This window comes from Catharus ustulatus, chromosome 17 (assembly GCF_009819885.2).
Source record: "Catharus ustulatus isolate bCatUst1 chromosome 17, bCatUst1.pri.v2, whole genome shotgun sequence".
NCBI classification, from domain to species: domain Eukaryota; kingdom Metazoa; phylum Chordata; class Aves; order Passeriformes; family Turdidae; genus Catharus; species Catharus ustulatus.
The window spans coordinates 14,568,678-14,580,815 of record NC_046237.1 but is presented as its reverse complement, the minus strand read 5'-3'; the positions used below and the strand labels follow the sequence as shown (position 1 = coordinate 14,580,815).

At 42.6% G+C, this 12,138-nt stretch overlaps 1 protein-coding gene across 4 annotated transcripts in view; it reads left to right on the top strand.

The window, feature by feature from the left end:
• Positions 1-12,138, top strand: part of NCOA6 (nuclear receptor coactivator 6) — a 48,018-nt gene that overhangs the window by 16,116 nt on the left and 19,764 nt on the right. For all 4 annotated transcript variants that reach the window (XR_004419631.1, XM_033075315.1, XM_033075314.1 and 1 more), the window contains exons 5-10: positions 1,799-1,954; positions 2,518-2,640; positions 4,074-4,202; positions 5,022-5,837; positions 8,526-8,672; positions 10,292-11,411. Coding sequence is in view for 3 of the 4 variants with exons in the window: in XM_033075315.1 (XP_032931206.1) it covers positions 1,799-1,954; positions 2,518-2,640; positions 4,074-4,202; positions 5,022-5,837; positions 8,526-8,672; positions 10,292-11,411 (2,491 nt within the window). In the remaining variant the exon portion in view is untranslated. The remainder of the gene's footprint in view (positions 1-1,798; positions 1,955-2,517; positions 2,641-4,073; positions 4,203-5,021; positions 5,838-8,525; positions 8,673-10,291; positions 11,412-12,138) is intronic.

Genomic DNA, 12,138 nt, shown 5'->3' with positions numbered 1-12,138 from the left:
ATGCCAGGATTTATTTAATGCCAGGATTAATAAACATGATTCAGACCTCAGCCAAGACAGCAAATTTTTAAAGCCAATGTCAACTTAATTTGAAAATTATCCATGTGAGAAGTTATTTACACTGATTCAGTGCAAAATAGGATATCCTGAGTGTGGAGCTAGTGAATCACATGGGGTTATCTTGGCAGATGCAGTGTTTGAACAATTAAAAACTTGGGTACAAACACATAGATATACTGAAACTGATGATACAATTTTCCTATATAAAATATTGAACATTAATAACAGAAAATATGGGATTGTTCAAATCTCCACAAAAGGGGATTTTAAAACTCCTGCCATGTTTCCAGCCAAAACTGTGTTTATAGGTAGAACGAAGATGAGTTTAATAATTCCATTACTGTAGCAGTAAAAGGGGCTTGGTGAATTAGTGGTGAATAAGATCTTCCTAAATAGGAATGAGTGTTGGCATTCTTAACTAACCTGTTTTTCAGACTCCAAAAGTTAGCAAATGTTTAGTAGATCTATGGTTACAGTGGAGAGGCTGGTTGATGAAAATTTGGGTGAATGCTTTCTGTTTTGAGAGGAGCTTTCTTTACAGAAAGTCAGAAACTGGAAACTTACAAAGTTTGGGAGCATATTTTTGATTCCGTTTTGTAGTAATCATTTAGGTAGGTATCACTTTGGATCATGTATCCAACATTACTGCCCAGCTGTTACTTTGTTCCTTACTGCCCTTTCTGCTGTTACTTGAAAGCCACTGATCTGTGTAGAAACACTCATTTGTAGAGCAGAGGTTTTCAGAAAACCTTCAAGTAAATATTTTGCATGACTTTGAGATGTTTTTTGGCAGTGGATTTGAAATACTTAATAATAAGGTAGAAATTAATGCAATATTTCTAGGAGTCTGTTTGCACTGGTGTTGTTAAAAAAAAATAAAATTGTTTCGACAAGTATTTGTAGAGCAAATATTTCAAGCATTTCATTCCTGTAGTCAGTTTTTTCCCACATTCATCTGGTTTACAAACAAATGTGCTGTATCACTGGGCTGGAGCCCCTCTGCTCTGGAGCCAGGCTGGGAAAGCTGGGGGTGTTCACCTACAGAAGAGAAGGCACCAGGGAGAACTCAGAGCCATTTCCAGTGCCTAAAGGGGCTCCAGGAGAGCTGGACAGGGACTGGGTTCAAGGGATGGAGGGACAAGACAAGGGAGAATGGCCTTAACATGAAGGAGTCTAGATTTTGTATGGGATATTGGGAGGGAGTTGTTCCCTGTGAGGCTGGGGAGGCCCGGCCACAGGGTGCCCAGAGAAACTGTGATTGCCTCTGGATCCCTGGGAGTGTCCAAGGCCAGGGTGGATGGGGCTTGGAGCAACCTGGGATAGGGGAAGGTGTCCCTGCCCATGAAGGAGGTGGAATGAGATGAGCCTTGAAGGTCTCTTCCAACCCAAATCTAATACCTATAATTGTATGAAATTTATTTGATTAGATATTTTCTTATATTTCCAAAGTGGTTTATCCATAGAATATTTCAATTTTTGAGTAATACTATCAAGTGATTATGTTACCTATTGCATTGGTTATCGTTTGAGTAGGTTTTTTATTGCTAATTTTTTGGAAAATCCCTGATGTGGTTTGGCAGCATTGGTTGCTGTCCACCTGTGTGAGGAAAAATCTCCTGTACCTCAGACTAAGCACTGGCAATTTTCAAAGCCAAATATGGTTTCATTTTTTTCAACTTTTTCTCCAAGCCATTTCATCAGACTTTTTAAAAATGTCTTTGATTGTTTTTCTTTTAAGAATCTGACAAATTGAAAGTGCAGAAGATAGAGCCTTGGAACAGCGTTCGTGTCACCTTCAACATCCCCCGGGAAGCTGCTGAGCGGCTGCGAATCCTGGCTCAGAACAACAACCAGCAGCTCCGAGATCTGGGCATTCTCTCTGTTCAGATTGAAGGTATTTCACACCAAATCTGCTTCCAAAGATTTAAGTAGACTCAAAAAGCAGTTTTGTGTACTTGGTTAACATTACAAAACTTGGAAGCTAATACTTTGGCTTCAGTGAAGAAGATAGCTCGAGACTTTTTTATTCTTTCAAGAATAAAATTTACTAATAATAGAAATGAAAACTGAAAATGCTCTGGGCACCAGAAACCCTCCTGAAAAAGCTTTTCTGTGTGTTGACTAGGAAACGATTGGCTGATTTTTCTTTCCTTGTTGTTTCATATGAGGCTTTCTTTAAGACAAGTTTTCAGTGGATTTCACATTTATCATATCAGTTCTGGACAGTTGTCCAGGAGCACCGTCAGGATGAAGTCAAGGGCAGGTAATGCTTGTCATGACATTTGTTCTTAAAACTGACCTCCAGAAGAGTGATGTGATGTGTAGGTGTCCTTCTGAAGTGCGCAGTGGAGATGATGCCTGTTCTTCCTTCCTAGGCATCTCTTAAATGTCCTTTTGCAAATGTCTGTGTTCTGCTTCTCTGTCTGTTCTGTTCACCCAACCTGTGCCTTACTTTAGGGGAAGGTGCTATCAACTTGGCTTTAGCCCAGAGCAGGAGCCAGGATGTGCGGATCAACGGGCCCCTGGGAGCGAGCACCGCCATGCGCATGGACACGGGATTCCCCATGCAGGGGGGACAAGGTAACTCCCCTCAGGGCTTCCCCATGCACAGGGGGCAATGCAAATCCCCCAGGGGCTTCTTTGTGGCACTTCAGACGCTCAAAAATTTACTGCTGGGCTAATGAAGCTCCGCTGGTTACAGCAGCTGTTGTTCGCAGAATTCTAATTGCCATTTAAATTAATGTCTGTTCTTGTTCCATGCTGTCAAACCATGTCCTGTGTTATGTAAATGAATTGTTGGGTGTGTTGTGTCCCACAAACATTGGAGTGATTTTGGCAGGGCCAGTTGGTTTGTTTTTGGGTATTTTGAGGGTGTAGTGGTTTGTTTTTTGTTGGTTTGTTTGGTGTTTTTTACTTACAGCCTATTGAAGCAGATGAGTTGAGTGTAGTGAATTCACTTTGAAATATGCACAAATTTTCACAGTATTCTGTTTGATTTCCTTTATGGAAATGTGCACAAGTGTACAATAAACTGACTTAGATTAAATCCATTAGAATTATGGGAAGGACAGTCATTTAAGGACGCTGTCATTGTTACTCTCTTCTTATTTTCTGATAAACTTTAGAGACCTGATTATAAAGAAGGAATTTTTGTGGAAAGGTATAGTTTATTAACTATATTTTAGAACATTGTATGTTCATAAGGGATTTTTAACTAAAAAAATCAGATTTGACAAAGAGTTTTTGCAAAGAAAGCTAGTATCTAATTTATTAGAATAGCTGGTTCATAAGGCAAAATAAATAATTAATATTTTAGTAAATAGGATTTAAAGCAATTAAACCAGGAGCATTTTTGGTCAGTTTATTTAAGATGCATTTGTGGCTATTGAGAAGAAGGAATGGAAAGAACATTTCAACTTTGTAGAAACCTAGTTAAAGTGAAATCTTTGTCCTTGACAAAGACTAAAACATTCAAAGAAGGGCTCGACTCTCCACTGTGCCCATCAGCATCTTCATTTCCTGTCTGCAGGTCAACAACATAACAGCAATATAACCAACAGGGCAACAACAGCAATCATTTTAGAAACTACAGCCTGTGGAAATGAAACATTGATTTTTTTTTTCGTCTCTTGCGACATCTCTGTTACTTTCTGGTTTCAGATTTTGCAAAAGCCCAGTTACATGTACAGCTTTGAGACAATCTTGTCACTTGGTGCTTTCAGTGGGAGGTCAGGCTCACCTTAATTCATTAGTCAGTAGTGTTTCCTTTCATACGCTTTTTAAAAATTTGGTGTTAAAGAAAGAGCTACAGCATGACTTGAAGTTGTTTGATACCAGGAGGTCTGAGCTTTCAGACAGAGTGGTGTGTCCTCAGGTTATTTTGGACAAACAATTCTTGAAGTCTAAAGAAATGTTTTACTGACAAATATACTTCTTTCTTGTTAAAAGAAAAATTCTAAAATTCTTCTCTATGTAACTGCAAGACTTGACAATTTCTATTTTTATTTTTTAAGGTTTAATAAGAATGAGCAGTGCTGCAGCTGTTATGATGGCCCAGGGTGGAAATGTGCCCTCCTCTATGGTGGCAAGTGGTGCTAGTGCTGAGCTGCAGCCACGAACACCTCGGCCTTCCTCACAGCCAGGTGGTAAAATTTAATCATAGTACTGATCTGAAAAATGTTCTTAAACTTTGATTCTTCAGCACACAGGCTTGAGTGTGTACTCATGAAAATGCTCCAGAGTTGTTCTGGAGCATTTTCCCTGCTCTGGGAACTACTCTTTCTGTGAAAACCTACCTTCCCCCTTAATCTGTTAAATTTTTTCAAATCATTTGGGTGCCTAATAAGACACCACCTTGCTTGGTATTTTGTTCAAATGTGTTCAGCAATGGCAATGGTATTTTTGCATTTGAACTGTCATGACTGAGCTTTATGTTTAGCTGAAGGTAAGAGGAGGATTAGTTCAACGAGGTAGGAATATTTCTGGTGCTCTTTTTTACCCCCCCTCTTCAGGAAGGGTAGATAGACTGGTAAGTTAAGGATTGGGGGTCTGGTGGATATGAATGTTTAGGGTTTATTCTTCACAGGTTCCTCAGGGAAGTGGTCATGACACCAAGCCTGACAGAGTTCAGGGAATATCTGAATGATGCTCCTAGTCCTGTGGTTTAATTTTAGGTGATACTGCCAGGAGCAGGGATTTGGACTCAATGGTCCTTCCAGCTGAGACACTCTGTGATTCTGCAGTTCTGGATGTGTAGAAGGCTCACATCAGTCTGTAGCATTGTGGGGCTGTTGTCCTTTATTTTAGAGGATATAAATTGATAAGACCTGGCTTCTCTGGAATATGAATTTTTATACAGAGTAAGAAAATGCAAGCGAGCAAATTAGCCTTTGTTGTTTTGGGATGAGTTTTGTCTACAGTAGGGAGTTTTTTTTAATTCTTTTTCTTTGGTGTTTTATTAGATGCAATGGACCCACTCTTATCTGGGCTAAATATACAGCAACAAAATCATCCATCTGGATCTTTAGCTCCCCAGCTGCATTCAATGCAGTCAGTTCCTGTAAACAGGCAGATGAACTCAGTCAACTTTCAGCAGCTACAGCAGCAGCAGCAGTTGCAGAATCGGCCTCCCCAGCCACATCAGCAGCCACAGCAGGGTATCCGACCTTCATTCACTTCACCAGCACAGGTTCCAGTTCCACCTGGCTGGAACCAGCTTCCTTCTGGAGCACTTCAGCCTCCTCCAACCCAGGGAGCACTGGGTACATTGACAGTAAACCAGGGTTGGAAAAAGGCCCCATTGCCTGGACAAATGCAGCAGCAGCTTCAAGCAAGACCATCTCTAGCAACAGTACAAACTCCTACTCATCCTCCACCTCCATATCCTTTTGGAAGCCAGCAAGCTTCCCAGGCTCACTCAAACTTTCCCCAGATGAGCAATCCTGGCCAGTTCACTGCTCCTCAAATGAAAAGCCTTCAGGGAGGGCCCTCACGGGTTCCTACACCACTACAACAGCCCCACCTGACCAACAAGTCTCCTGCTTCTTCTCCCTCCTCCTTCCAGCAGGGCTCTCCTGCCTCATCTCCAACTGTTAACCAGACGCAGCAGCAGCTGGGACCAAGGCCTCCCCAGAATAGCACTCTTCCCCAGGGATTCCAGCAGCCTGTCAGTTCTCCTAGTCGTAATCCTATGGTGCAACAGGGGAATTTACCCCCCAACTTCATGGTGATGCAGCAGCAAAACCAAGGTCCACAAGGTTTACATCCTGGTTTAGGAGGTAAGGAGTACTGAGACCTTTTATTTTAAAAGGAAAAGAAACATAAAGTGTCTAGAACTGATGTTGCTGTTAGTTCTGAAACAATCCTTTATGAGACAGAATAAAGGAATAGATGGAGTATGAGGTGGGTATTGGTTAATGAGCATCAGCATCACTCTGTCTCTGTCCTGCAGTGTCACAGAGATGCCCAAAGAGTCAAGGAGGAGTTGCTGTGTGCATTGCTCTTATTACTGCCAGTCATCCTGTTGACACCTCTTCTGTTGCCTTTAAGCAAGCTTAGGCTATTTAGAGATGGTTAGGGATTTTGTTTAAGTTTGGTGTTGTTCTTTCTGGCGGGAAAGGGGAGGATTTGTTGCGAGAGTGTAATGAAAACACTATTTTTCTCTCTTCAGTTCCTCTGTCACCATTTACATTTTCTGCTGTAGAAGCGAGGCATTGTTTTGCATCTTCCTTTCTAAGCTGTGGATGTTTCTTCTTCACCCTATCTTTGTCACCAGTTTCTTCCCATATAAAGAGGAAAGAGCTATTGTTGCCATGCTGTTGTACTCTCTACCCTAAAATTAATAGGTTGAGGGATATTTTAATTTCTCTTTTGGCTGTCTTTAGTTTTCTCTTTGGACCAAATGCACTCACTTCTTTTCCTTACTACTCCTAGAGCTCTTCTCTAACAATGAAAGCATTTCTTTTGTCAGTCCCAGGATCTCTTTTGTGTCCTTGGTGTTTTTTTTCCCCCCTGAGCCCTTTGTATTTCCACGCAGATTTGTCATGCTTCTCTTTGCTCACTCATTTGTTCATCCTCCTCTCGGATAACTGTTCTCAGGTCCTATACACCAGTTCTTGTTTAAGCCTTTGAAATATTTCTTTATGTACACAAAACATGGCCCGTATTCTTTGTCCATCTACACACACATAAGTACATTCTAGTGTCTTGCATTCTCATGTTGTCCATCCAAAATCTGTCCAAACACTGTAAGGAATTCCTGTTTCTTGGTCTGCTGATCTGGACAAGCTTCTTGTTTCACTGTTTGTACCATGGGTCTTGTTTGAATTCAGATGAATTTTCTGTTTCAGGGCTCTCTTTGGATCTGCCAGTGCCCTACACTTGGTGTATCTTATTTTGTCTCCGTCTGGAAGCAGTTATTCATTATTTATTATAATCATATTTCCCTACAGTTTTGCCTCACCAACCATATGTCCCCATCAGAAATCTTAACCATGACCTTTAACCAGTATAATCTCCATGCTCTGCTTCCTAGCTAAACCTCCTACAAACAAACCTCAAATTTTTTGTGTTAAAACTCACACCAGAAATAAACTATCAAAATATGTTATTTGGTCATATTGTAGATCTTATTGCTAAAATAAACAGTCCTGCTATGAGCTGTATCCTCAGGTGATTTTAAGACAGGATTCCTTGGTTTCAGCAAAGTTATGTTGCTCCCACCACTGAGATTTTTGCCTAACTTCTGTGCATGCTCATTCTTTTTGCTGCAGTTTATATGTTAATTTGTCATTATAGATCTTTCCATTTTTAAGCCACCTTAAATTTAAAGGTTTGGTGTAAATGAATGCATTCAAACACTTTGCATTTCACACAGCTAATTTAACAAATCATAATTTATATCAGATTTGGAATAGGCCAAGCTAACACTTTCTTTTTTTCTCACTTCAAGTATTCCTATGTGCAAAACTTCTCTAAAAGTTTAGCAGAACTAAAGCTGGAGTCCAGTGATGTGGTGTTTCAATAAGTGTGTTTCTGTGTTTGCAGATATATTTGGTGTTTGGCCTATAGACTTGATTACCTTGAAATATTAATTACAACCCAAGACCAGATAATCAGCACAAGCAGTAAAATTAGGTGTGCAAGAAAGTTGTAACTGCAGGAGGAATTGAAGTCACATTCTGGCACTGGGTCAGGAAAATAAAGGGAGTGGTGGGCACGGTTTCTTCAAAGTCTGAGGCATTGTGTGGACAGTGAGTTAAAAAGAAGTGGGTTCTCTTAAATCTATCCATTCTGCAGCTCACATTGGCAGGTAGAGGGGAGGTTTTTCTCTCTGTCCCAGGGCAGCAGTGATGTTCGGATGTGCCAAAGTGTGGGTGTTGGGCCACATTCCGGCCTCAAGGAATTCCTTGCTTTTGCAGAGGAAGAGCAGAGTTACTTGAATGAGCAGCAGGTCTGGACGTGCTGAGCTGTGGGGTTCCTCAGCCCACTCTGGGATGAAAAGACCCTTTGAGTGTGTGCACACAGCGGGACTGATAAGGAGTATGCTCCTGGTGTGTCAGAGTTGGTGAGAGGAGCACGTCACTGACAAAAATACCAGTTATTTCTGTTTGTGTACATGGAATGAGTTAGGGGTGGGCTGAGAGATGTGGTAGAGCAGAAAGCAGCAAACCACATTAATTTCTAGTTTCTAAAAGGTCAAATATGGACTTTTCATCTTCTCTGGGTAGTAAGTTTTGTACTTCAATTATAGTTTGAAGTTAATCATAGTAATTCATTAGACGGAATTATTGCACAGGTAAGAACTATTAATGTCTTCGGTGGATTTTGTATATTGGCAAAGAACAACTTCTGTTTAAACCTGTCATATGACAGCACAGACTCAAAGGTATTCTCCAATTATAGATTTTGTCTATTTTTTTCTTCCCATTTTTCATACTAACTAATCAGAAAATTCTCATGTTCAGGAATGCCCAAGCGGCTCCCCCCGGGCTTCCCTGCAGGCCAGGCTAACCAGAACTTCCTGCAAGGTCAGGTGCCCTCCACAGCTCCAGGAACAGCAGGCAACAGCGGAGCACCACAGCTGCAAACCAGCCAGAACGTGCAGCACACAGGTCTGACTGCACTGGGGTGTTCCTCAGCTTTTTCCATTTTCCATTTGTAGCACACGATGCCTTTTCCTGTGTCTCACAGGTCCCAAACCATTGAACTCCTGCCATTAAGAGGGAGCTGCTGGCTGGGGCTGCAGCAGCGCTCTGGATGTAGTGCTAGATAGGGAAAAGAAAAGCATAAGGCTGCTCATGTTTCTCAAAACCCAGCTGTTATTGATGAGGACTGGGGTCTGGGCTTCAGAAGCAACTGTTGAGAAATTGAATGGAAGGTAGCACTGAAATTTGGAGGCAAGGCGTAATAAAGATACGAGACAAAAGGAACTTCTTGTCCAGAAAAAAAAAAAGTGTAATTATCTTAGAAGCAGATAGCAAAATAATCTTGTTCTGCTTTGAAAAGATTACTACTTCAAAAATTTCAGAAGTCTGCTTAAAAGTGTTAAAATGAAATCTTTAATTCACAAATGTCTGCCTCCATTTAATCACTCAATTATTAGTCTTTTGGCTGGATTATGGATACCCTGATGATGAAATTTCATCAGTACTCGTATGCATTTATTCTTTAACCCATTATAAAGTAATCTCAGGGTTTGAAGCTCATTTTGCTAAGGAATTACTCTGTTGAATTAGGTGACAATGCAGAAGATTTTCAAATTTAGGTGCACATAACAACTGAAATTAAGTTTCTGTTTTGTCTTCTGCAGTGGGATACAGGGGAAGTACCAGTCCAAATGTTTATTTTGAGATGTATGATGTCCTGTTTTGGCAACTAACGTGTATCTATAGCGTCAAATTTTGCATCCAAGGACTGCAAATGTTTGCAGTATGCCAGTTTATTGGAAAAGGGAGGAAAGCAATTTTGGAGTAATCAACATTTAAAGGTGTGAAAACTTGTGCCACTCCAATTACAGTAATTTCACTATTACAATCTGCACCATTTTGACTAAAATTTTGCTCCCACCCCGGAAATGCGGCTTACACTCAGGAGCGGCTAATATATGAAAAATTTTCTGAAATTTCCAACCCCAGAAGTGCAGCCGAGGTGCTGAGCCGAGCACCTGCCAGTAAAACCAGGGATTGCGCGATTGTTACAAATTGGTTACTCTGTTGTGCGGTGGGTGGAGGTGGGCTCCGTGCTGGCAGCGTGGAGGGGAGGGAGGCGGGGGCTCCCTCCTTCAGGCCGCGCAGCCTGGGGGAGAGGTGGGGAGCTCCGTGCTGACATCCCCGTGGCCCAGGGGGGAGGCGGGGGGCTCCTTCCCCACCTGCCGCCGCTGCCACGGGTGCCAGCGGGCTCCATCCCCACCTGCCACCGCAGGGCAGCGGCAGGCCAGGGCAAGCGAGCCCAGTGGTGGCGGTGGCCAACCCCGAGTGGCCCCGCTGGCAGCCCCGAGCCCACACAGCCCGAGCCGAGCCAGTAAACCCCGCGGTTCTGTTACTATTTGGCAACTTTGTTGCACGCGGGTCCTCGCTGCAAACGACAGAGCGGTTCATAATTGGGTGCGGCTTATGTATGGACAAAGAACGAAATGTTGCCGACACCCGGAGATGCGGCTTATAGTCAGTGCGGCTTGTAATCATGAAATTACTGTAGTTTCTTACTGGTATTTTCTTTTTATTTTCTTAAGGTGGACAAGGATCTGGACCTCCTCAAACTCAGCTGCAAGCAGCGCATGGCCCACCAAATATGATGCAGACCAATCTAATGGGACTTCATGGAAATATGAACAACCAGCAGGCTGGTGCTAGTGGAGTGCCACAGGTTAACATGGGCAACATGCAGGGACAGCCTCAGCAAGGACCACAGTCCCAGCTTATGGGGATGCATCAGCAAATCGTGTCCTCTCAAGGACAGATGGTGAACATTCAGGCTCAGGGATCGCTGAACCCTCAAAACCAGATGATACTTTCTCGAACTCAGCTCATGCCGCAAGGCCAAATGATGGTGACACCTCAGAACCAAAATCTTGGTCCCTCTCCCCAGAGGATGACCCCACCCAAACAGATGATTCCCCAGCAGGGACAGCAGATGATGTCCACACACAATCAGATGATGGGACCTCAGGGCCAGGTCATGCTACAGCAAAACTCAATGATGGAACAGATGATGACCACTCAGATGCAAGGAAATAAACAGCCTTTTAATACTCAAAACCAGTCCAATGTTATGACGGGGCCAGCTCAACTGATGAGAGGACCAACCCCAAACATGCAAGGAAACATGGTGCAGTTCACTGGGCAGATGATGGCACAGCAAGGCCCTGTGAATGGGAATCCTTCTCAGGTGATGGGAATTCAAGGGCAAGTTTTAAGACCCACTGGACCTGGTCCTCACATCTCTCAGCAACTTGGGGATACTGCGACCACAACGAACAATGATGGGAACTTGACACAGATGTTACCTGAGGTTCCTGTGCAGCAGCCAAACATGGTGCCTTCTCATATGCAAGGAATGCAAGGAAATAACAATGCTTCAGGGAGTCATTTCTCTGGCCATGGGCTGCCTTTCAATACAGGGTTTAGTGGAACTCCCAATGGGAATCAGGTTTCCTGTGGGCAGAACCCTGTGTTTCCTGTCAATAAAGATGTGACGCTCACAAGTCCCCTCTTGGTTAACCTACTCCAGAGTGATATCTCAGCAGGGCACTTTGGTGTGAACAACAAACAGAATAACCAGAATGCCAACAAGCCAAAGAAGAAGAAGCCTCCAAGGAAGAAGAAAAATAATCAACAGCTAGAACAAACAACGTAGGTTTAATATTACAGTGTTTTTTATAAGGGGCATGAAGAAACTCCACAGGCATCTTGTCAATATTTTATCAGCAAGTAATGGGTGAGAAAGGACTTGTATTTTGTCCACATTGTGGCAGTTTCTCTCAAGAGTCTGTCATTGGAATGATTGTTCAAGATTAAAAATGACATGCAAATATCCAAACTCAGTTATAAACCCAATTCTACCAGCATTGTTCCTTACCCTTACTGGTGAAGGAAGTTTAACATGTGGCCCATGATGCCACAGCCCTTGGAAGAGGAGGCTGCCTTTTTTAAGCAATGTGACAGCCACAATCAAAGGGTGGGAAGTATGTTCAGAAGAACTAGAAGCCTCTACATAACATGTGCAGGACAGATTTTGGGGGGTTGTTTCCTGAATCATGTGTGTATCCTGACACATTTCTGCCTGGAATTGAGCTGGACTTCTTTCTTAGTTGAAGCTGCAGCTAGAATTTAGAGGGAAAAATGTGGTACTTTCTGGGTATGAGATTAACAAATCCAAGCAGTTCTGGTCTTCCAGGCCTAGCAGAGATTAGGAAGGAAAAAAAAACCCACAGCTCTTGAGAGGAAGGAGGCCAGTGGAAAAGATTGAAAGATAATGAATGAATGTGTCTTTTTAGTGAGAATACAAGATTGCAGAATCTCTTCTTTCTTTGGCCAGCGTGTTCTTTCTTGGCCAACTGTCCTGTAAGCATTTGCCATT